This window comes from Dryobates pubescens, chromosome 2 (genome assembly GCF_014839835.1).
Source record: "Dryobates pubescens isolate bDryPub1 chromosome 2, bDryPub1.pri, whole genome shotgun sequence".
Lineage (NCBI taxonomy): Eukaryota > Metazoa > Chordata > Aves > Piciformes > Picidae > Dryobates > Dryobates pubescens.
In genome coordinates, this window is record NC_071613.1 from 57,997,735 (window position 1) to 58,023,981 (window position 26,247).

A 26,247-nucleotide genomic window follows, 5' to 3' on the forward strand; every position below is an offset into this window, starting at 1 on the left:
CAGCTGGCAAAATCTGAGACAGGGCCTTCACAACTGCAGCCACAAAAATCAGAATTGTTATCTACTGAGACCTTGACCAGCCTTAAGCACCTCACGAGCTGGATACATCCCCAAACTTGAGGCTGCTCAAGTGATGGTTTTCCTATAAAGCTTTAATGAGTGTCCCAGAGGATGGACCACCACTGCCAGCTGCTAAGTGATGCCACTGACAGCAGCTTTGAGAGCTGCTTTCCTTCACTTTGCACACACTCACCTTTTGTATTACACAACATCCCTCCCAGCTAACTGACTCTAGTTTTTTCTCACTTGTTCATGTTTTAAGGCAAAGTGGTTTGGTTTTGTTTTGCTTTTTGCAAAGTGACTTTCCAGTGAAGGGAAATTCATAACTTGGCTGCTTTTGAAACACACTAAGACAATAATATTCACATCCAGCAAGTTATGTAGCAACATCCTTCAAGAACAGTAAGCAACTGCTCTTTAACACCAAAAACCATTTCTCAGCCAGCTTGGCAAATCCCATTTTTGACAGGCAGGTTCTTGTCCATGTTGTTGTTTACAGCCCTTTGCCAGGCTCCAGCAGCACACGCATTACATCAGTGAACAGTCCCTGGGCAAGGACCAAAGGAGGCTCTGCTTTCTGAATTCATCCTGCAGACCTCCCTCAGCGCTGTTACGGTAGCTCTGCCACACACCTCCTCAGACACAGGCTACTGACCACAGCACTCCAGGCTGCCAGAATCCATTTCTCAGGGTCAGTCCTCTTCATCTTCTCCCTTAGCAGCTGTTACCCAGGAGAGTGGGAGAGAAAACATAACGGTACAAGCTGAAATGGGGAGAATGACTACTAGAGGTTACCTGGGCAAAGGGAGCCCAGTTTAGAAAAGCCCTCGGGTTTACACCACACAGAGTATCCTCCACAGCTGACTGCTTTATGTACTTTGTAAAAACTCTAACTGGATCTAACATTCCTCCTCTTGAAAGCCAGGACACGCCTGCATTTTCACCTCTACCTGCCCAGAGTGCCACCCTATTGCTCACTGAGTACCTTGGTTGCTCAGCCCCCACCTCAACATTTCTGAGGATCTCACTAAGAGGGCTTTTTTGGCTAGCTCCTCCAGAAAGGCAGTTAATGTTCTGCTGAAGGACTTTAAAGTTTGTACAGGATCTTCACAGAAGTGAGTAACTGGGCCACACTGCCTCGGCAAACACCATGGATTTAACTACAGTGGCAAGGCAACCAGAATGAAGGGTTTGCTTTCTTTGATACAGCATGTCTGAAAAAGGAGCTTTTTGTAGCTGCCTCAAGAGATGCTCATTTCAGATGTGTAACTCTGCAGCTCTTGTAGAGCTTGGGCAGACCATTTCCTAGGCTCATGCCAACTCCTGTGGTCACCTTCATCAGCACCACAAACCCCACCTGTTTAGGAGTCTTGAACCAGTTACAAGAACCCAGCTTAGCACATATACCCCAAACCCTTCACAGGTTCTACCAAACATTAATTATCCCAACCTAAACTTTCTGTCCTCCAGTCTGCAAGCAGGAGAGCCGAGGAGCTGGGGCAGCAGCAGAGCAGATTTCACTTCAGGTTCTGGTAACAGCAGCACCTTTCCTGGGTAGAGCACACTGACAGGTTATACTGAACCATCTCCTGTATTTGGGGATCTCCAGAACTGCAACCAGCACCACACTACCTAAGCCACCTACCCAAGACAGCCAAGGGAGCCCTTTAACTTCTGGTGCTGTCACTTTACAGCTTATGGTTGTTTAAATCCAGTTGCTTCTCCTCAACCCAGTGAAAGAGGACAGACCTTGGGGAGGAGGTGCATCCCCACCTGTACTCCCTCGGTCTGTGTCGCCCGTCATGTTCTCCCAGACACAGCAGAATGTTACACTGCCCCAGACCCAAATGGTAGCTGAGCACAAACAGAAAACATGTCATGATCCTGGGCTGCAGATCAGGCACGCTGCCTCGTTTCAGCAAGCTCCCAGCTTGCAGGTTGTCCAGGACAGCCCCGCGGTATTTTTCTGCATTAGCAGCTTTAAAGCAGCTCCTGTGCACAAAGTCTGTTTCAGCTGATTATCCTGACAAATATTAAGGTCTATTTCTCCAAGTTAAATTTTTATTTCCTGCTAATCTACTATGAAGTTTCATCCTACTACTTTCTTCAATCTTCTGCTGAAAGAATACTTTTGTTTGATCTCAGTTCTTTCCTCTGGATGAGCATTTGTGTCAGAAGAGGCAAGATTAATTAAGCAAAATCCAAAATAGTTTGAGTCTAGGGTTAGACATCTGCAGAGCATCATGGCAGGTTTGGGCTCCTACGCAGACCAAAAACCCCAACCAAGCCAATGGCTTCCCAAACCTCAAGCTACTGATTTTAAACACAAACCTCATACAATATATTTGGGTAAATCCCTCCAATGTCTGCATGTCAGGAGCAGGACAAGATACAGGAGGCACGTAACGACTCAGGAAATTAAGCAGCAAAGCCCAACAACTCTCAAGAGCAGATGCCTGACAGGATTTACTCACTTGTGCCCTGCTGCAGACTCAAGGATGAGTTAAGGCTCCTGACAACAGCTTTCATCCCTTATTTCCCTACCTATCCACAACACATGGCTGTGAAGAAACTGCTTTACAGCAGACCCAAGCGCTGGGTTATGCCCAAATCATTTCTTGTGGAAGCAGTCCATTACATGAGCTAAAAACCTGAGCAACCCCAACACCTGTTACTCCTGTAACAGACAAACCTGGCTCCCCCACTAACAGCTCTACAGGGTCTTTAGAAACACTAGAGCCTGACAATGCAAACTCTAAGAATGTATTAATTACCACCAATCACTCCTTCCACAGACCAGACCTAACTGGAGAAATCATTTCGGAAACTCAAGTACACCACGGGAAGCACCAAGATTCATGCAGTGTCAATTGTCTGGTCTGCCAGCTTGGCAAATCCTGCTCTTCTACCACTACTGATACACCACCTCCTATCTTCCTCATCTTGGACACAACCTAACCCCTCTTCTGAGATGACACACACCTGACAGCAGACCCTGTTTGAGATGGTGTTGGACGATATGTTGGACTCGATGATCTCAAAGGTCTTTTCCAACCTGGTTAATTCTATTCAAATTCAGCTTGGCCAGAAAGGTCAATAAACACTTGACAAGCTCTGGACGCTCCTTGTCCTACTGGTTCCAGCCAAAACCATGCAAACATTGATCAAGTAGCAGCAAGCAGGCAGCTTAGAGCCTTCTTCATACATAGACACAGCTGCTCCAGCAATGTAAATCAACAGCCTTAGCAAATTTCAGCTGCACCTTTGGTGACCAACCAGGCAGAAAGCCTTGGTGAGCACCCTCTGTGCATGCTTCCTCCATGCCAGTCCTTACAGTAGCAGCAGCACAGAGACAGATTTTGTCTCCCTCTCTTTGCTACCTTGGGCTAATCCTCCCTAGGTGAGCTGTACTGGTACATATTCTTTTGCTCCTGTGCAACAGGAACAGTGCTGCTGCAAGGGAGAAAGGAAGCCCTGTGAGAACTCCCTCACACGTTGGAAAGGAAGAGCCCACCTGCAGCATCAGCCAGGGACAGTGATGTCTTCTTGCCCTCATTAACACAGACACTGCAGGCTCTTCACCAGGGGAGGGCCCAGTGACCCCAGCAAGATTTAGTCCTTGCTGACCAGAGCAGGTCAAAGTTTTGGCTGCACACTTCAGCAGCAAGCAGGTGGTTTGGTTTAAAATACCAAGACTTGACAAACTTACACAGATGGGTTAGAAAATTGCATATATACTACATGAAGCTTAAAGTTACCAACTTTAATGTGAAAAAATTGAATAGTTTACCTGGAAATTAAGGATAGAATATGAATTTAGCCTGCAGCCAAAGCTTCAATGCTTGAAGAAGTGACTTTATTAGAATTGTTTTGCACATGCTTCAAAATTTACCTTTATCAACAGAAACAGCTCTGTCAGCTATGCAGTAAGAACTGTGGGAAGTCAGAACCCAAACCTGCTTAAAATGCAGCACAAAGCTGAAACAGTGCAATTTATTTTCTGCATGACTGTCACTGTCAACACATGAAACATGCATAAGTTTGGCAGAGCAGAGCTTTCCACTCATTACCCACCTGCTCTGGATTGAAATACAGCACCTGCACAGATAGTTCTGCCCCACACTCCACTGAGGATGCCAGACAAGCCTTAGCGTCAGGGAATGTTCTCAAAGGAAGCCCAATCTGCTGTCTGCTTCACAGGATGAGCACCACAGACTACTCCTGCAGCTTCAAGCCTTCTTCAAAACACTTTAGCAGAGAACTCACAACGCTCTTGGTAGTTTCTCTGTAAGCCAAGGCCAGCCAAACTCTGCAAAGGTTTTTCCTTCCTGAGCATCAAACCACAAGGTCATTTTTTGTTATTTGTACTTATGAGAAACCCAATTTCAGACTGAAAGCATAGACTTCAGTGTTCAAAATGTAACTTATTTGACAACCACTGGAAGGCCATCTCTGTCACAGCTGAATCTGGGGGAGCTCTGCCTAGATGCAGCACTTGTAGTGGAAAAAGCAAGTCCTTTGCCCCAAACATCTGAAATGCTTCATTCCACTTCTGTGCTTGTATTGCTTCCAGCTTTCTCTGAAAGAGCAAAGACAGACCCTTCAAAGGCAATGACAATAAAAACATGTTCCTCCAGTGGAAAATTACCAAGAAGTTTGCTCAGAACTACCAATTTTCACAATTGCCACCATTTCCTCTCCTGTCACACTATCACAATGCCAAGTGCAAAGTTATGTGTGTAATGGGAGTAATCCGACTATTCATTTAATTAAACTTGTATGGAATGGGGCATACAAACTAATTGTAACGGAAGTCCTATAGAACACAGAAAACCATCCCATTCCATAATGGAACACAGCTAAACTTACTGTTTTTTTCATGAAATAAACAAGCAAGGTGGGCAAGATTCCAGAATGAACCAGAATTTCTCAAGATAAGGTTAAGATGCAAGCTGTCAAGAGCAGCTATGAAGCTGGGAGAAGAGGCACAGAGACACTTCAGTTGGTATTTCTCTCCTGTGACTGCTCAGGCTGCACTCTCAAATACTTCCAGTGGCAGTAACAGGGACTGCTTAAGCTGGCACTACAGGGCAGCTGGCAGGGTTGGCAGCTTTGCACAGCAGAGGATGCTCTGTAGTCCAACAGCAATCTTACCGGTTGAGATTATCTAAGGTTTCCCTTCTAAAGAGACAGAAGGGCATGCACTGGACATCAGATGACAACTCTCAGAAGGCTGCTGATTTGTTACTACTACTATTTTAGTGACATCAGACAGATCAACTAAAAGGAGGAAACCCTTTATGCACTCACTTTCCACACAAAGCACCATCAGAACTCATTGTAGAAGGAAAACCAGTGCTAACTGAATCCATTTTGCTGAATAACAGAGAAAACTTGTATGACACGATAAACATCTCAGGAGAAGAATTACTTCAGAAAGACTAAGGATCAAAACAGAGCCTTCTATATGAAAAAAAGAGACATACTATTTGATTTTCTTTACCTAAAATTGAGGCTCAGCTCAAAAACCTGGACTTGCACAAGGAATTCCAGTGCCCACAGCAGTAAGCAGTGCCTGCTCCCGTGGAGCTGAAGGCATGAGTTATGCTGTCAGCAATGCAATCCCCACCAGGAGCTCGAGGCTGAATCGCTGCAGAGTAACTGAAGTTGTAAGTTGTAAGCAAACATGGAGAATTGTGCAGGCAGCTACACAAACCAGTGAGGAGCTAAGCCCTTTCATGACAGCTCTGTGTGCTGTCCCACATCCTCACCACAGCCTGGCTAGCACAGGACAACCTTGTGTCTGTTCAGATGGCTTGCCAGTGACTTACCTCAGCAGCATCATTCTCTGGAGGCCAGTGTGTCCAAAGTCAGATATCTGGAGCAGCACATCCACAGTCCTGCCTGCCTTTGCACAGTATCCAAGCACACTAACTCCTGAATCACCCACACAGACCATTCCTGATGCCACTTCTCCCTCAGCAGACGTGGTGCTCCTGTTGTGTGTGGTCGTGACAGGCCTGTACCTCTTGGTGGGAAATAAAACAACCAGTTGGTGAGAGCAGGTCTCTTTGAAATCATGGAGCCCATCTTCACTGCCACCAAGTCAACTCTTCTTCCCACTAAGCGTTGGTTCTGACAGAGTCTGTGTAAAGGCAGAGCCATTTCTCAGGGAGGCAAAGTTGTGAGCTGCTCGGAGCTCTCCATTAGTTCAAAGCATCAAAATGGAAGAACAACTGGGAGATGCTCTGGAGCAAGATGGCAACATGACCCTGCCCAAAGAGACTTCCAAGAAGGCAGCCATGTATTTTACACCAGAGTGACTGACAGTGCTGGTAAAATGCTTTTCTGAAGGGAGAGGAGCCAAATGCAGCAATGATGACCACACAGATGGAAAGAACCAGCCCGACCCCAGGGCAAATACAAGGCACAGACAGGTTCCGTTTAAGTAACAACTTTATTGTAGCTTGATGTGCTGAAACGCAAAAATATTTTCAGCAACAAGGTACAAAAAGTATTTCACCATTAACATCAGCTGATAAAAAAGGCTGGATGGTTGGATACAACTGTTTACATATCTCAATTCATCACTTCCACCCCAAAACAGTCTGAGTCATTTCACTGGTTCAAATTCTAAAATAGGACTCACTGATCTGAAGCCTTCAAAAAACAGGTTACAAACATGAAGTTCCTTGCAAAACCCCTTAAGATAGCGAATCCCTTGACAAGCACAGTCCATTTACTGCAGGCAGGAACCAGGTTGTGAGACTAAGTTGGGGTCTTGCTAGCTCAGGAGCTAAGCTCTGCACTAAACATACTAATGCCAGACAAGAGGCAGTTAACCTTCCACTTGTCAGTTAAAAGTTAAGTTAAAAAAATAGTCCATTAAGCTCAGCAATTCTGATCCGCTGCAAGATTCAACAAAACTCAACAGTATTTCAGCTGGCGATGCCTCTACGTTTGCAATCCACTGCCTTATGAAACACAGTTTCCAATACTGCACTCTGGCTTATTCTCCCAAGGGAGAAGCCTTGCCACCAGGATTTCAAAGGAACAATCTCCATGTGGGTCTCCTACTGACCTCCTGTGCAAAAGTGAATTTTATACTGAACACTCAAGAGAAAAGCACTGAACCGGAGCCACTTGTGTCCGTGACCACCACATGCTGAGGTGCCCTCGTCCTCTAACGCCGATATTTCCACACGAGCTGCACCACCGCTCAGCTTCTGGCCTCAACATTCCACTTTGTGTGCAGGTTCTACCTCAGTGAAACCCAGCTTAGGAATCAGCATGCAGAATTGGAATGCTGAACTCTTCAATCTCAAGCGTGTGTCAAGCTACATTCTCCCTCCCGCCTCGAGACCTCGTACGCTGTTGCGTCGCCCCTTCAGCACAACCGCTTCCCGGAAGGCACAATGTGTTGGGATTTCTGCGTGCAGTAAATGGACCACAAAATACAGATCGTTTAGTGAAGCGTCTTCCACCCAAAGCATCTCCTTAGGAGAGGCTCAAATGGAGAAAAAAATATTATATATAATACATAATAGCATTTTAACAGCAAACGGAGTCCTTAATTTTAGAAAGTCATTCCTGACAAAAACACCACACAGTCATACACACGCGCACGCACACGGGACACATGCAGGGCTCTCCCCAGAAAGGTTTGCAAGCAGTGGTTCACATCTGTCTGAGGGAGTAGTGTTGGCAAGCCAAAACATGGCACCTTCATACATTATATTCCTAATCTGGATAGGAGACTAAGAAAATCCTCTAAGATTTCAGCCTGGAACAACTGTCCATTGTATTAGACACGTTTTGTATCTGCTGCACTCTGAACTGACAACTGAGGCTTTGGAGGGCAAGCTCCTGAGATGTGGGGAATAAAGCCCAGCTCCTGCATCCGAAGGAGAAGGTTGTAATTCCCAGCTATCCCATTCTAGTGAGAACACTGCATGTAGTTAATTAAAGAGGTGGGTAATTCGTGCACTCACTTAAGAATACAGCAACTGTTTTACCTTTTTCTTAAGAGCTGACAAAACTTGAAAACACAGATAATAAATAATCCCAGATCTGCACAGAGCGGTTCTCATGGTGGTTTTGTTTTTCCTGTCAATGTGTGGTACACTGCCTGACTGGAGAAGTGGACACTTTAGGATGTAGATAACATTACAGCACAGTGTCTGACAGGTTTTGGTGCAAAATGTGCTATGAAGCTTCTAAAAACCCCAGGTTTTCATAAGGGTCCTTAGGTTTTCATTTGATTCCTGTACATTGTTACTGTAGAAGCAGCTGAACTGGACAATCATTACAGCATGAAACATTCAAGTCACTTCATATGTTAGAGCTGCAAGTTTTCCCAGTGATGGGTAAGACAAGAGATAGTCCTAATGCATTACACAGTGCAGCAAACACACCACTGTTTGGGTGGGAAGCCCTACAGTTTTTTGGGAAGGATGCTTTAGACAAATAGTCAAAAACTGATGAAGGCTCTCTGCAGAGAGACCATTTACTGCCTTAGATACTAGTGAAGATTCTGATTTTACACTTTGCCTGTCATAAAGATTTAGTTGCAAGAGAAGGAGAAAACACATGTTTAGAAGTTATTTTCTTCTTCGGAACTGGACCAGGTGTTTCTCCCAGCTTCCCTTTGCTCATGGTTTCCCAGATGCCAAAGTACAGAACTATACCTTCCTCTAAAAATTTCAGAGTAATCTGGGTGAATCTTATTGGCATTGGGATGAAGAGAGATTTTCAGGTTGTAAATCATCTGAAATTTTTCCTCTCTCCTCCCTGCATGACTTGTTTTTAATGGACAAACTAAAACCCCTCTGCAAGTGTGTTTATAAATTAGGTGAGATCTTCTCCCGCTCCCCAAGACACAACTATAGCATATCGTCACTGTCACAGTAAACTCAATGCAGGAAACATTTAGAGTGTGCACTACTGCAGACTTGCCCTCCCAACTGTAAACAAAGCTATCAAACACTGAGGATGTTGATATTAAAGCTAAGGTTCATACAATAAAGAACTGGCCCATGACAAGCAGTTTACAAAGGTTTCATCCTGTTCACATTATGCAGAATTTCTACACCATCCTATGTCAGCACAAGGGCTGCAACACAAGGCTGAGCCTGCAAACACCACCTGAAGATTCCTCCAAGATGCACAGGTAACCCCCTCGGGTGCTAATGGAAGCTGTGCACAGACGTCAAGATGGGAAGAATCCCTTCACACTATCACCATGCCCGTGCCTTTGTCAAACAAGCCAAAACCTTCTGTCACTGGAATAGGGAAGCTTGCAATAGGCACCTTGGATTGAGCCTTTGCTAGCAAAACTAAATCCCATGTGGCTGAAGGTATTTAATAACATATCTAAAAAGTTAAGCCACAATTACCTGTACCTCGTTAATTCATCAAAAGCAAAATAGATCTGTACCACACCTCATACAAAAGCTACACGTTGAAAGTGCATACTCGGAATCCATTGGGCCCGTTTCTTCAATTTACATTTGGTCATTCTCCGCATCCTCTGCTTCTCTAGGCAGCCACACCCGGGGGACAGCTCCGTTTCCACATGGAATACTGTTCTGTGTTCACATTGAACTCCTCACCTCCTTCAGTTCTGCATTAAATGTAAACTAAGGATGGACCGTCAAGAAACACAAGCACGAGGTTTATTCCGTGTTTCGCTTCACCATCTGGACAGCTTGGACACACACACAATAAGCATTACAAACTGTAATGAAAATACATTTTTGGGCCAAACCATTGCATATTTGCCCCACAATGAAAAATAAATTATGTTCAAAGCAGTATATTGCCATAAATAGCCTGTAGGCACTCACTGGAGGTAAACAGGCTCTCGCTGTATTTAGCGCTTGTCTGGGCTATGTGACGTGCCCCTGGTTCAAGCGCTTCTGACGAGAGGCTAGCTAGAACCTTCCAGTTACCACAGGACCAAACTACACTCTTTTTTTCCTTTTTCTTCTGAAAATAATGGAAGATCCCTTTCAAAAATTAAATCTTCAGTTATCAACTTTACTGCATTATGGAGCTAGTGCAATCCTGCAGAGCCCAGTCAAAAAGACAAGGCACATAAAAAATAATAATAAAAAAATCAAGATACATTAGACTATATGGACTAGAGAGTCATTGGAGATAATTTAAGGCCTTTCAGTGAATTAGAGTAATCAGTCTAATTTAAAGCTGAGGATTAAACCATAAACTATCCATCTGAAAAGCAAACAATAGGCTTTTTCAGCTTCTGTTCTGTGGAGAAGGATAACAAAAACTCTTGTTTCGGTTTGTGAGAACACCTCTGGCCACGGAGCAGCAGAGTCAGTTCAGTCTCTCTACAGTTCGTGGAAGCTTTCAGGACTGTTTTAGCCGTTTGCGTGGAATGCCAAACTGTGGACACTGCGCAGACGCGAGCGCGCGAAAGGCCTCTGCTACTAAGTGAGGGTGGGAGTGGATCATGGACTTCCAGCCCGCTGTCTCCATTATGTCTGTGGCTTGGCTGAAAACAGAAGCATTGAGAACAGTCACACAGTTTCGCGGGACAAAGGCAGCGATGCGCAGCGGGGAGCGGCGAGGCAGGCGGAGGGCTGCAGAGCAGCAGTGAGCGCTAGGAGACAGCAGCCTGCCTGAGTGCCAGCAAGGCTGCTGCTGCAAAGAGCTAACAGACTGCAGCTGGGGTGTGAGAGTGTCACCACACCCAGGACACAGGGCACCTCCTCTGCTCTACTCAGTACCAGCAAGACCTCAGCTAGCAAACTGTCCAACAGTGGGCACCGTGTTAAGACAGCCCCCATGAAATTGCTCAGGAGAAGCAATAAAAATACAAGGAAAACTAGAAGCAAATGAGGTCTGGTGCAGAGACAAAGAGCAAGCAAGGCCATGACAACCACATTACATAGAAGGGCATGCTCAGGTTGGGGAGAGAGAAGGATGGTAAGATGAACCACCTAAAACTTCAGCAAAAATGATGTGGTTCCTACACTGGAGAAAGCCATGAAGGCAGACAGCTGGCTGAGCTCTTCACTGGGAGCTTGCCGCTTCTCAGGCATGCTCCACTGGTACTGAAACTTTGGCTTTCTTCATCACGAGGTCACTCACAATGGCTTTCAGTGGCCGCCTCATTTTTAACTAGCAGAGAAGCAGCACTGGACTTCAGCACTATCACACTGACATCCCGGAGATTCAGAGCCTATGTCTTTACTCAATGTATATATTTACTTTCTTTTTCCTCTGAAATAACAGAGAACCAAAGCCTAAAATTCCCTCTGCACATGAAGGTTACCCTGGCTGTGGTGCATGCCACGCTGACGCTGATTTGTAACTTGGAACCAAGCAGCTTATGCAGCAAATCCAGGTTTCCACTGCTCTGCATTCTCAAAAACCTTTCATGAGCACCCTCGCACTGCTGCAGGAACACCATTAGGCAGAAAAGGTAGCAGCTGACCTCTACTCTGCACAAGCTCTGAATAACCTTCTGCAGACCAATGCAAGCCTTTAATCTTCTGCTGCCAGTCAGTAAAGTGACTCAAGAAACAGCAGCAAAGTTCAGACTCCTTGGTGCCCAGTAAAGGAAGCCAGGCCCTCTCACATTATTTCCCTGACTTCCTGTAGGTGCTACAGCTGAAGCAGGGATGACCAGCACCCTCACACCCAAGAGAGAAGTCAGCTCAGTCAGAGCCTGAACACATCAACTACTTTACAGTTATGTATTCTGACTTGTTTTCTACCAGGATTTTACTACTTACCTTCTATCATCCCCTTCATTTTCCAAAGCATGCTCAATCATTAGGCCTGTGAAGACTGGCTTGGTTTTTTTCTTTTATTAAACAAAAACATTCTAACTTTAAAGCAAATGGTACAATTTTAAATTCCCTGAGGACTCTGACAGTAAATGCTCTGTTGTCCCCTTACTGATACAGGCCACCACTGGCTGCTATTCCATGGTTCACTTGAGCTGTTCTAATTATACACTGTACTCAGTCCTACAGCTCAAGCCACATTCTCTCAGCCTATTTCCAGTGCAGGCAAAAGCAACCAGGTCAGAGGAACCTGCCTGACTAGTTGTGTGGCCTCTGCAGTACTAGTGCTGGCATGTGGGAAGGTGCACAAACATGTTGCCAAAGGCAAAAAGAGCAACTGCTCTCCCTTCTTTGGAGATACTGCAGGCTCAGACTGACCTAAACAAGTCTTGTCACTCCTCCAGGCACAAACCTGACTACCCAAGAGAGTGGTTTCCTTTCCGTAGGCTGCTGCCACCATCTCACAGCACTGCACACCTCTAGGACAGCAGCAAAACCCAGCTATTGTCACCATCCCACAACTATCATTTAAGGGGTAAGTGACTATCATTAACTGGGGTAACATCTTGCTGAATCCCACTTTACTCACAGTCAGTGTGGAAATGAAGCAAGAGTTGTTAAGATCTGCAGGCTACTTAGTGTTTGCACAGAACATGGCGAGGCAGGGGAACTTACTTGCTGTTCCAGTTTTTCCCATCTTTACACCCAAGTTGTCTAAGAACACTGCACCTGTAAGAGAGAGCTGTGCTAATATTGAAAAGGTACACAGAGCACGAACGCTGATACATTTAGAGTCTCATAAACAGTACTTGCCTGTTAATAAAGTCTATTGCTTGTGCTTTGAGCTGCTCAGCGCTGTGCAAATCTGCGAGGATAAGAATGTCAGCAACATTTTCTACCGACAGGTTACTACAGAGTGCTTCCTCACACATCACCTTCAGCCGTTCCAGTGCATACTGATGAGAGAAAAAACTCCACTAATCATTCTTCAAACTCATTCCTTCCACCCTTAGTCTCCACAGTTCCTAAGACAGTTCCAGTCATGACAATGCTTGGTGCCTCCCTAGCTTAACATCAAGCTACGTCCAAACAGGTCATTCAAAATTTGATGTGCTGCAATGGCAAGCCTTGCCTTAGGTCTGACAGAAACTGATTAAATGCTTTACTGGGAGAACTTATTAAAAACAACAACCCAGTCAGAAGTTCTCACTTTCCTTCTGTTTGGTAATGGAGGAAAAGCAAAGAACAGATGTTACCAAAATCATCATGAAACAGGTTTACATCTCAAAGGCAGGGGCAAAATATTTCACAGTTGAAAGTTTCATGACACTGTTCAAGGGAAAATATATTAGCTTGATCCAGATTCAGCCCTACCCCATCTCAGAATTTCATCTTTTCTTCTCTATCTTTGATACAGTCTACCAGAAAAGTGATGGCAAATAATTGCACTGCCATGTTATAATCTGCATTAATAAACTGCTTCTTTTGAAGCATGCCACAATCCAAAGAGCTTTCATTCAGCTCTATTCATTTCTGCTGAGATCTTGCCCATCCCACTTAGTCTTCATTTCTGAAAAGAACTGCAGTTACAGAAGTGGCATACGTCACAGAATGGTCTGGGTTGGAAGGGACCTCCAAAGGCCATCTAGTCCACCATGCCACTCATACACTTGTGTCAGCAACTGTTCTACTCGGAGAAATACACTTAAGAAAAGTGAAGTTACTGGGCTAACATCTATGTTTCTAGAGTTGTTTTTACTTTCATTGTCTTACTACAGTACTCTGCTCAGAGTACTTAAAAATCCATTGCAAACAAATCTGTACCTACCAGGTCATCCAGCAGTGCAATGCCTTTGGGTAATATGCAGAGCACTCATTCTTAGATTATTTCACAGTCAGAGGGAATAGCAGAAAGTTTCTAGCAGCTCTCAACTGTCACAAAAAGCTACAGGGACCTCCTTCTTCATAGAACTGTACATTATAATACTCTTCACACATATCAGCTATGCCCTGTACAAAGGCCAGCATTCACTGAATGCTGCTTTGGCTGTACTCAAACTTGACAAAACAATCAGTTTTGGAAGATGAGATGCTGGCAATGAGAGCTAAAAAGAATGGTAAGTCACAAAAGCCAGGGCAGAGAGATTGAGAAAAAAACAAGCAAACAAAAAAGAACACTTGAAGTTGCTTTAAAAAACCCAAACATCCATAACCATTTCTTGCAGCTACCTACTGGGATGGCTTATGCCAGGACTGACTGTGAGAAGAGGCAGTGTTCACTCTTCATGTTTCACTACCAACTCTGAAACAGCAAAGTCAGGGTAAGACAATGCCAGATTACACACACTGAAGTATTTCCCAGACTCTAAACTGCTTATGCCTCCTCAAGGAGAAACAAGGGTAAGTGCAGAGTCCTGCATCTGGGAAGCAAGAATAAACTGCAGCAGTACAGGGTGGGAGGTGACCTGCTGGAGAGCAGTCGCCAAGAAGAAGGACCTGGGAGTGCTGGTGGACAAGTTCTGCATAGGACAGCAATGTGCCCTGGTGGCCAAGGCAGCCATTTGAGTGATAGGGTGCAGCAAGAAGAGTGTGGCCAACAGGGCTAGGGGGGTTCTCCTCCCACTCCACTCTGCCCTGGTGAGGCCCCACCTGGAATATTTCATCCAGTTCTGGGCTCCCCAGTTCAAGAGGGACAGGGATCTGATGGAGAGAGTCCAAGGGAGGGCTACAAGGATGCTGAAGGGACTGCAGCACTGCCTGGTGAGGAGAGGCTGAGAGCCCTGGGGTTAGTCTAGACAAGACTGAGAGGGGATTTAATAAATGTCTATAAATAATACCTGAGGGCTGGGGGTCAGGAGGGAGGGGACAGGCTCTGCTCAGTTGCACCCTGGGACAGGACAAGGGGCAATGGATGGAAACCAGTTCTGGGCCCCTCAGTTTAGGAAGGAGGTTGACTTGCTGGAACATGTCCAGAGAAGGGCAACAAAGTTGATGAGGGGTTTGGAACACAAGCCCTACGAGGAGAGGCTGAGGGAGCTGGGGTTGCTTAGCCTGGAGAAGAGGAGACTCAGGGGTGACCTTCTTGCTCTCTACAACTGCCTGAAGGGAGGTTGCAGACAGGTGGGGGTTGGTCTCTTCTCCCAGGCAACCAGCACCAGAACAAGAGGACACAGTCTCAAGCAGCACCAGGGGAGGTTTAGGCTGGAGGTTAGAAGGAAGTTCTACACAGAGAGAGTGATTGCCCATTGGAATGGGCTGCCTGGGGAAGTGGTGGAGTCACCATCACTGGAGGTGTTCAGGAGACTTGATAGGGTGCTTGGTGCCATGGTTTAGTTGATTAGGTGGTGTTGGATGATAGGTTGGACGCGATGATCTTGAAGGTCTCTTCCAACCTGGTCTATTCTATTCTATTCTAAGAAGTAGGAGGTTCTACCTACTTCTCAGCTTTTCAATTCCCAAAATACTTTTTTTATTAAACTGCAGCATAGGAAGTTCCTCCAAAACATGAAGAACTTCTTTACTGTTAAGGGTCACAGAGCCCTGGAGCAGGCTGCCCAGAAAGGTTGTGGAGTCTCCTCCTCTGGAGACTTTCCAGCCCTGTCTGGATGTGTTCCTGTGTGACCTGTGCTGGATTCTATGGTGCTGCTTTGGCAGGGGGGTTGGACTCAAGGATCTCCAGAGGTCCGTTCCAAGCCCTAACATCCTGTGAACTGTGTGTTCTCTGAGGATTGCCAACTGAAATTTCAACTCAAGCTGTAAAGCAGTGAAGGAAAAGCAAGGTATTGGATCAAGATTTTAAAGAGTTCAAAACCTGTAAACTTTGATATGAAAGGGAACAATCTCACCTTAACTGTTGTGCTGTTTCAAGTCCCCTCATCTCATTTCAGAGAGTGGCAATCAAGATCCCAGTACAGAAGAGATGAAAGACTAGAACTAGGAGGTATACAGGGCAGAGAAAACGATGGAAGCTCTGCAGTAGCAGCACTCCAGGGAGCAGAGTTAGCCCCAACACTTGCATACACCCTCTTCAAGAGCACGAGGCTAGGATGCACTTTATTCAAGACCCATTTACTGTACTGATGGTCCCCAATTTCTAAGAAGAATTTGGATAGTAAATGTAGTATCAGCAACACTTCTGGTGCAGGAAGATTTATCATCCTTCCACTGCTAGGCTGAAGTCTATTCTTTCCCATCTCTGTTTCTGATGGGATTCTCATATTAAGAACAATAAAAATATTCAAACTATAAACCAAGGTTTTTTTAGAATATTCCACATCAAGTTTGAGAACCCAGGAGTCAGTTACTTACTTTGTCTGCAGCTGCCAACAAATTGTCAGCCATGCTTTCAAGGTTTGGTGCTTTTCCTGTGTAAATGAATCTCATCATTTCTTTAAAAACTTCAGGGTCTACATCATTAATTTCTACACGATTCTGGTGAAAGAAGAAGAATCAATAAAAGCCTCTGGAATTTAGCCAGACCTCTGTAGTGAACAGATCAAATATCATCTGCATGCATGCTACAAGCTTTCAGTTGCCATCTGTCACACAAAATCCTCACAAATTTAAGTCAACATTCCTTTAATTAATAAAAGTCAGTAGTTCTTACAGCCAGGTAGAAATTAGTCAGGAAAATTTTGGCAGGAAAAAGTAATTGCAACTTCTTTCCAGAAATGTTAAACTCTGGACTTTACTGTACAGGCTGCACATAAAAAACAAGGCACAGTTTCAGGAACGTTTCCAAGGGCTGCAGTTCCAACCCAAAGCTGATGTGCTTGCAACATCAGAAGTCAGAGAAGACTGGAGAACCAAGTGAGTTACTTTGGGCTCAACTTAAATTGAGTCAACACAACTTTCCTTTTGTTCCCAGAATCCAAAGAGCAAACAAATAGCACATCTAACTGACATCATACAGCTGAAGGCAGTCCCAACAAAAGAGGTATTGCTTGCTTGAACCCATCCACTAACAGCATTCCCTATACACAATCAGTGAGGGAAGAAACAATGTCCAAGATGTCAGAGCAAGCACCAGACTTCTGAGTACAAAAAGAAAACCCACCACTGGCTGTCAGCACATGATGTGCAACTACCTGCTCTGCTTTCCTACCCACTGACCCACACACAGCATGAGACACAAACTCCTCGCTGCAGGAGATACCAAGTGCATGAAAGCAGCCGCAGCTCTCTGTGTCGATGAAGTAACCATGCATCCAAAACACTTACACAGGTCAAGTGCCTACAGAAACTCTGAAAGAAAAGAAGGACTTCACTGCCTCTGGCATTTGAGTCATTATTCACCTGTTGTTTGTGTCCTAGCTACTGTAAAAAGCGTTTTCATACACTATAGCAAAACCTCAGAGAAGTCAGTCAGCTTCTCTGAAGGTATCAACTATAGCAAAAAGGAGCAGTAAGAGTACCAGGTCAGTTACAGCAGTCTGAAAACCAAACTGGATCTAGGGCAGATGCCTGAAAGAACAAATCCTCCAGAACCTCTCCAGTCAGTCCTGTCTGCTCTTTCAATGCCGAGAAACTCCAGCAGAATTAACCAGGGTGGCATGCAGAAGTAGCTCCTCCACTCACACCTTACCCTCAGGACTTCCTGCCCTCAGCTTGCAATACTTCAAGTTTCCAGCAGCTTTTCCCTTTTTCACAAGATGTGAAGCTTTCCCCATGGCTTACCTTTTTGCTTTCTTCCATTTCATGTTCAAACATTGCATTAAAAACTGGAGACCGTGCTGTAGCAAGAGAAGGAAATGTTTAATATAATAAAACATTAAACTTTTAGCAATGTTAATTACAAAATAATAGCAATACAAAAGTAGAAAGTACCTGCAAGGACAGATTTATGAGCTTTGAATTCTTGTCCTCCTACATAAAAACTGCAATCTGTAAATCTTGTTGTTTCCCAGAGATTCCCTAAATCTTCTGCTAGTCGACATTCAGGTACCTTCAAAGTGTTTGTATTAGACTGTCCTGATATATTTACTGAGTCTTGGACCACGCTTACCTAACAGAAAATCACAGCAAGACAACTCCTTCATATCTGAATGCCAATAATCATCAAATTACAGCACCTATTGCTACAAGTTCAGCAATTGCAAAGTAAAAACAGTGATGTTCCCAGCATTAGGCCAGAAGCATAAACTAATGCTTTACAGTTTACTTTTAAGTAACATAAACCAAACAGAACTTTACTCAGAGACTCTAACATTGCGCACTCATCCAAGCAAAACAAGACAAGAGCAGCACAGCAGCACACACCACCTTACAGAAACACCAAAGCAAGAGCCTCAGATACGGTTCTTGGAATACCAGTGGGATCAAAAAGTAGAAGTTAGCACCGTTGCAGATATTCTAACAGTTCAGTCTTTATGCTTTTAAGTAAAATATACACAACATCAAATGCTAGACACTTCAGCAGCATGACAAGGTCTCAGAAGGGTTTCATAAGAATAATCCATGGAAATGTTGAATGGTGTGGCAGTCCTAATTTTAATTACAGCACGTTCATATTTAACCTGAACTAAGTGCAAGCAACAGGTCTCCTTCGTCATTTCATTTCACTGTGTGCAGCTGAAGCAGGAGTCAGGAATGACTGTGTTCCCAACAAGACCAAAAGCCATTACTTTAGATGCACAAGTCAATGAAGAGAAGATGCAGCAGGTAAATAACTTCAGTGACACGATGCACTGGTTAAGAACGCTGTGAAATATGGGCATCATTTCCCACCTTGAAGTCTTTCACATCAGTCGTAAAGAGGACAGCAGCACTCTCACTTGCCTTTTTTTTTTTGCCTATCTGTACATACTAAATCCTTTAAATCAGTATTTTTGCAAAACAGAAGGGCTCAGCAGGTTTTACTTCTGTTGTCTGTGAGCACACAGTTGAGAATAAACCATACCGTAAGATCTTGATCACTGCACCTCCCAAACAGAGAAAATTAGGATTTCATAGCAAGAGAAAATGCTGATACTGTAGAGATCAGTGTTTCGTTTGATTTCCAGAGGCACAGCATCTGGAATAAATCTGGCATAAAGCAAAAATAGCACAGCTAAGCTCTGCAAAAAGTCAGAGCACTGCAAACCAAACTCCAGATCAGAAGAGGAGGATGATCCAATTACAACAGCAGCTTGAGGATTTGAATCATTGCCTAATTCCCTGTTTCATCCCATACCCCCTTGTGATTATAAGGAATTCTTCCACCTTTCAAAGGAGAGAAAAAACCATAAAATCCCACAAAGCCCTGCTAAGTTCACTTTCACAGTAAACCCATATATTTACAACACTAAACAAATCCACAGAGCTCTGGTATACCCTACTACAGTTTTCCCTCACAGCCTGATTTCAGCAGACACAAACACATGGAGTTTTAGCTGAACAAAGCCAGCCTTCTGCTGCCAAAGGAGACTTCTGCTTCTCCAGAGCTTTGACTCAAAGGTCACAGTCTGAGCTGACCACATGGCTATAGACAGTGCCCAGGAAGGCAATCTAGATGTTATTTGTGTACTTAAAACTGATCTCCAATGTTCCAGACTTCTATTTTAGAACAGTTTCCAAGATATGTTGATAGTTGTGCAACACAAAAAAGATGGCTCCTAGCAAACTGTTAGAACAGAACTCAAGCAAAGTTTTAATTCGAGTCTCCCGAGTGGCTTGGCAGGAATGGTCTGCAGATGGCAACAACTTCTTAAGATTCTATGAATAAGCACTTACAGGAACCTGAGATTTCATGTCTGACTTGTCCAGGTAGCATGCTCGCAATCCAGGCCATTCTCTTAGTTTGTTTACATGGAGCAGCAATCCAACCAAGTTATTCCCACGTAACTACTGAAAATTCATCTTGGGCCAAAACTGCTTTAGGATTGTTTCAGCACCTGACACAAATCATTAGTTAGTTCAGGACCCTTAGGAAAACCCCTTGCAAGACTGAAGGTGTTTCTTCACTGAAAGGTGCTAGAACTACTGTCTGAGCAGTCAGGATTTCCAGGTACTGAAGTTCTGATTTACTTCTTTGGGAGGTAGCCAGCAAATAGCTATGCAGCTTTTGAACAGCATGCATACTTTCAGTGCAGAGATGCTGTTTGGATTGCATACCCTCATGTCTAAGGGCATATAAAAGTGTGTAACCTAGGACTGAACTATGATCAGTGTGCGATGACAATTAACATGGATAATCTGCATTGTTTTCTTGGTTCCCAGCCTGCAGAGTTCTAACAGAAAAGATGTGATATTGCAGGCTGTTCACAACCTATGCCAGGTAGGCTGGGTGGCCAGCACCAGAGGACACAGTCTCAAGCTGCGCCAGGGGAGGTTTTGGCTGGATGTTAGGAAAAAGTCCTTCATGAAAGAGAGATTGGCCATTGGAATGGGCTGTCCAGGGAGGTGGTGGAGTCACCATCACTGGAGGTGTTCAGGAAGAGACTGGATGGGGGGCTTGGTGCCATGGGTTAGTTGATTAGATGGTGTTGGGTGATAGGTCAGACTCGATGATCTCAAAGGTCTCTTCCAAGCTGGTTAACTCTATTCTATTCTAAACCCATGAAGCACTCCCTAGCAGATAGTCTGCCATTTCCTCAGCAAATGAAAGTATCTGAAGGCCTCAGTAGTTTCAGATTATATGGAAAGTGAGAACTGAGCAAGAGAGATCAGTTTGCTTAAAAGAACACAATTATGAAGCTGTGTTTTATCAACAGGTCACTTGTCAGTGGCAGCACTCAACTTTGTCAAGTACCTAACTTAACAGCCCTGCAGTTTCCAATCCAAGGACGTATCTATCTGATCTTAGGAAGATCCAGCAACACAGAATGCCTTTGCTGCCAAGGAAGACCAAATAATCCTTCAGCAACGTAACAGGGAGAAACGAAGAGCCAACGAGCAGAGTGGGGACTCGGCGACCTTTACCAAGTAAGTGCTGTACCTGCTCCATTTTATCAAGCCAAGTGCAACCCGGTTTGGAGGAGCAGCAAGTCAGGCTTCCAGCCAGGTCACAGGCAGGAAGGCAAACAGAAATAACAGCTTACAGCTAAGTTTTAAAAGGATACAAACTTCAGGCTTCTCTATAGAACCAGGTCCTTCAAACAACACCTGCTATCTCTAATGACAGCTGAAGAGCTGGAAGAATCCATCAGAATAAACAAGCTTTACAACTATTTGTATTTTCAGTCTTCTCCCTTTAGCCTGACACAAGCCAGAGTTTCAGAGGCTCAGAGTGCACAACTAGGTGCTGCACTTCCTGCACCATTAACAAGCAGGATAGCTCCAACACTTCACAAAGGTCACTCACACTACAACACTGAGAAGACTTGTCAGGAAAGACAGCTGCATTTCAAGATTAGCATTACATTTTCAATGATATTTCTCTCTGGAAAATTCAGTATTTGTTCAGTTCATTTTTCAAAAACAAACTTTATCTCTAAAATTAGCTAATGACCTATTTCCAAAACCAAACACTATTTTCCAGGGCTGTTCGTTTACATCAAAGCATTCATTATGAGGAAAACTTAAAGTAAGAAAATACTCAAAAGCATCTTTAGAGAACCATAAAAGCACTTGTTACATCTGCTTTTATCACCCAAATAATTGCATTCATAACAAATTTATCACACAGCTAATTGAACTTGTCTAAGGGAAAATAAGATGCACTATATTTGCAATACCCAGTCTCAGGGGCCGCATTTCAATTATTCTTCATAGGGAGCATAATGACATAATTAAATTGCAGTCTTGCCAAGACAATTTTACACATTTCCTGTAAATACACAGATCAAAGCAAACTTATTAGCAGTTAGAGAATCTACCATCCTCCTAAGTCACTAATCACTTTATGGCAGCAAGGATACCCAGCCAATGTATATTTAAAACACACCGCACTGACACTGCAGCTTCCTCTGGGGTCCCTTTTTAACACCCAGTAAGAGTTTCTCTGAACCTTGATGACGATTTAGCTTACCGACATCACTGATCTCGTAACACAGCAAAGTCAAAGGTACACCACAGCTCCCAGTACCAGTTCCCAGCATTAAGCAGCCTTAGGAGATGCCTCCATTTGTTCAGAAAAAAAAAGTGACAACTGCAACAAAAATGAAATGTTCCCTTCGCTGTGAAGAGCTGCTCCTTGGTTAAAGCCATCGAGTTTATTACAGGAATATCGATTCTGACAGTTGGGGTTTTATGACACAAACCAGCAGGTAGGCATTTCCTTTTGCTCAGCCAGTGAAAAACAGTCCTCTCAATTCTAGATACGACGTCTTTAAGTGACCTGGTCACAGCCATCAGCCACCTGAACAGACAGCAGATATCGGCCACCTTTTGCATAAATAACTCTGCAGGTGATTCTAAAGTACCCCCGGCAGATTCATGGAGAAGCCCAACAGTTTACAACCCAGGCAGTCTACACTTCAGTATACACATACCAAAAGAGAACAGAATGCAATGCAGACACAGCAAGTAATGTGCATCAGATCATATTTATAGTTGACAAGAGACAAATTTTATAGCATACTACTGTTCAAAATCAATATAAACCTCTACTTATTAGAGCAGAAAGCATTTTATTGAAGAGTTTACCAGTTAAAAACCTATACTCACCTCACAAAATAATGTAAGCTTGTCATCTGGGAGAAGACCATTAGCTTCATCCAGCAAAAAATCTCTGCGGATGAACTTCTTGAAGCCCCAGTCCTTGCCTTGCACGAACCGATACGCTCTCTGGCTCTCTGGGGGAACAGCCACGCACAAGCGGAGCAAGGTCAGTGAACAAGCAGCAACCAACACCACCCACGCTCCACAGGAAGGCCGGGCCCTAGCACACAAAGGGACCCAGCGAACACCTCGGATGGCGACGCGAAACAACTGGCAGAAGAGCAAAATCTGCAATTCAGCCCATCCTTAGGTGGCATGGCAGGCACCCTCCAGCAAGAGCAGGGGGTTAAGAGTGCCAGCATGTCGGAACAGAAACCGCTCGGCACAGGACCATCACAACGCGTTTGTCATCACACGTGCGGCCTGACACCACCCGTGCAGCAGCCATCTGTTTTGGCTTCCCCCTGCAAGGGGAAACCTCGCGTCAGGGGTTGGAATTTTGAAACACAGCAAAAACTTTAACACAGCGAAGGAGACAACGGCTTCAACTAAAGCTATTTTTTGGGTCATAATAAGCAATTGCTTCATTTCCTTTTTGGGCATAGTGATGAGAACGTTTCTGTAATCCATCAGTTTTGCTGTGACCACACAACCCCTTTTTTCCCACTTCCAATGTTCAAAGTCTGGCAAAGGGTTCCCAGGGCACGCTGCGTGCGAGCACAGCGTAATTCAGTGAGATAGCTTCTTTAACCTAAGTTCACTGCGAGGCAGGCACTTGTTCCACAAACCGAACCTCAGGAAACAGCACCATTCACTTGTATGTGGAACTAAAACACAGCATAAGGGGGTTTGGGGGAGCGGTTTTGAGGCTGTGTGTAGAATAAACCGTATTCTGAACTACATTTAGAAAGCCCATTCCAAAATCCAGGCAGCAAGAACGCTGCAGACACAACAGCAGGTTTCTTTAAGACAGAATTTTCTTTTCGTACCAAAAAAGCTGAGCAAGAAGCACATCACCATTTCATCTGCTGTATGGATAGAGACTTCAGCGTTCTGCAGAGCAGTTTAGAAGTTTAAGGAACAAGGTTTTTACAAAAGTGCTTCTCAGGACACCATCATTCCTTCTACAACATCCAAAATAAAGATATCAGGGAGTCAGCCTTCTCTGCACGAGGTGACTTGGTAGCACCACTAAACAGACTTGCCCAGCTAGCACACCACACAGTTCTAACACACTGTCCCCACTGCCAACCGCTGGAAACGATTCACAGCAGCTTTTCACTAGAGTTAGTTCAAGCAAAGGATGCTGTGCAGCTTTTGCTTATTTTAACACAATGATAAACAACCCAGGAACTGAGGAAGCAAGAGGTGTCCCTATCCCTGTCACCTGATCACATTCACATCTTCACACACACACAAACCCCTTATCCACGCAGATCACAGCACAGAGGAAGATGCACTTCAGTGCAGTGTGGGCTTTGAGGGTGACAAATACAGGATACTACCCACGATGTTAAACCTGTGTGCCAAGGAAGAAACCCAGCCATTTTAGACAGTATTGTTTAGGTTTTCTAGCATCTGCTTTAGTGTTTTCACATTTTTACCAATTTGTCAAAAACTCACAATGAGCCTCATGAAATGGAATGAAAAAACAAAATCATACTTAAAAGAAATGTTCAAAAATTTATCATCTACATTGGGCCCAATTCTTTATTCTGTGGACTTAGGTTTTACTCTTACCAGCAAGAACCAGTGTTAAAAATCTGAAATTAGTGCTCAGAGGAAATTTAAGTATATAAAACCAGAAAAATAAAGCAGCATGGAAGTGCAAATTGTATTTTTTTCCTCCTTTCTAATAAAGTTCAAATGTTAGTTCATTGCCTATGCTGTACACAGCTTCAGCACTTGAAGCAGCAGCCTGTGCATGAATTATCCATTTACAAAGTACATGTGAAGTCAGGCATCATTATGCTGTATAAATAAAAACACAGCCTCTCCAAAAGCAGATGGTAAATGGCTGGAAAGTCCAAGAAATATGATTTCTGTTGGTAATTTCCCAAAATGAAAATATGTTCAGAATTCCTGCAGTGCCAAATGCAGGGCAGCTGCTCTGCAGAAACTGAAAACACATCTACTTGTAGGACACTGGGGCTTTAGCACCATGTGATTGTTAGCCTTTCAAGCAGTCCTTGGCAAATAATCTTCAGATGCTCAAAATCCCTCCATCCTACATTGCACATCCCTCCTAGGACAGCACTACAAACAAATCTCTCCTGCCTTTCCTGGGCCATCAGCACAACTGAGTGCCCCCTAGAGTGCCCATAAACTCCTGCACACAGCACAGCAAAGAAATAGGAGGAATTAGAAGTCCAGGTGCTGCTGCAGGGCTATGGTTCTCCTTGGCCTCACAGAGACATGGCAGGGCAACTCCTGTGATATGGTGCTGCAGAGGACAGGTATGAGATCTTTAGGGAGGCCATGCCAGGCAGGTGAGGGCAAGGGAGCTGACATTTATGTGAGAACTACTGGAATTTAGCAGCTGAGGGAACTGGGATGTTTTAGTTTGGAAAGTAGGGGGTGAGGGGAGTCCTCCTCACTCTATAACTACCTGAAATGAGGTTGTAGTGAGGGTGTAATGAGGTGTAGCAATGAGTGATAGGATGAGTGGAAATGGCCTCAAGTTGCACCAGGGGAGGTTTGGATACAACATTAGCAGAAACTTCTTGACTGAAAGGGTTCTCAAACACTGGAACCAGCTCCCCAGGGACATGGTTGAATTCTGGCTTCAAAGAGGCAGAGATATGGTGCCAAGGCACATGGTTTAGCTCCAGACTCGGTAGAGCTAGAGAAAGGTTGGACTTGATCTTAGGGGTCTTTTCCAACCTGTAATGGTTTGATCCACATCATCTATATCCCTACCCTGTCCTTACAGTGCTGGCTGAGATCTGTAACACTGGGGAGATGCTGGTGCAGCAAGAGGGTGAGGGCTGAGCTCCTGCTCTCTCTGGTCTCTCTGGACACAACCAAAACCGTTCTGCTGTCCTGTGCACATGTGAAGCTCTGCCCTGGGAAGGGCAGTGAGCCAGCTGACACTGTGAGCTAGGACCACAACAATGTTGTGCTCAGGGTGCTCCAGCTCTACTGAGCAGGAGGAAATAGGTGACTGGAGTCCTGGTGGACAACAAATTCACAAAAGCCAGCAGTGAACCCTTAAGGCAAAAAAGAGCCAGCAGCACCTAGTTTGACAGTAGAACAGGTTGCTCAGACAAGTTGTGCAGTCTCCATCCTTGGAGACGTTCAAAGCATGACATGTCCAAGGCAAAGCACTCTAGCTGACCCTGCTTGGAGGGTTTGGACTAGACAGATTCCAGAGGGCCCTTGCAACCTCAACCCTTCTGTGATCCCATGCTAATTTCAAAACACTTTTGATGCACATACTGCAGTTTCACTTAATCACCTGTGCCAATCCACTACTCTCAACCTATCAAATGTATGAGAGGGTAGCTTTGCTCATACAGGCTCCAGAGCCAGGAGGCTTGCAGGGACTGAAGCAACCAGCTCTTGTCAGTGGAAGAGAAGAGAGTGAAACACACACATTGACTTTCCTCCCACAAAGTCCAGGCACTAATTTTTAGATTCCAAGGCAGTTTTGTGAATGGACTTCAAAGATTACAGGTCAGGCTAGTTGTGTATGGAGAGAGCAGCCTGAGCTTTGGGTATGACTGCTGGAGAACTGTGCTGGTCACCAAGAAATTCACAACTTGCAGCACAACAGACCCTGCAAGATTTCCTA

General features: G+C 44.5%; 1 protein-coding gene across 3 annotated transcripts in view; it reads right to left on the reverse strand.

Annotated features, from left to right (window-relative positions):
* Positions 1 to 6,504: 6,504 nt before the first annotated feature.
* SPOPL (speckle type BTB/POZ protein like) overlaps positions 6,505 to 26,247 on the reverse strand; it is a 38,127-nt gene continuing 18,384 nt past the window's right edge. For all 3 annotated transcript variants that reach the window (XM_054177852.1, XM_054177839.1, XM_054177845.1), the window contains 7 exons: positions 22,461 to 22,588; positions 17,703 to 17,880; positions 17,553 to 17,608; positions 16,185 to 16,307; positions 12,690 to 12,832; positions 12,552 to 12,605; positions 6,505 to 10,576 (listed from right to left, as the gene is read on the reverse strand). In XM_054177852.1, coding sequence (XP_054033827.1) covers positions 10,432 to 10,576; positions 12,552 to 12,605; positions 12,690 to 12,832; positions 16,185 to 16,307; positions 17,553 to 17,608; positions 17,703 to 17,880; positions 22,461 to 22,588 — 827 coding nt within the window. In that variant the 3' untranslated portion in view covers positions 6,505 to 10,431. The remainder of the gene's footprint in view (positions 10,577 to 12,551; positions 12,606 to 12,689; positions 12,833 to 16,184; positions 16,308 to 17,552; positions 17,609 to 17,702; positions 17,881 to 22,460; positions 22,589 to 26,247) is intronic.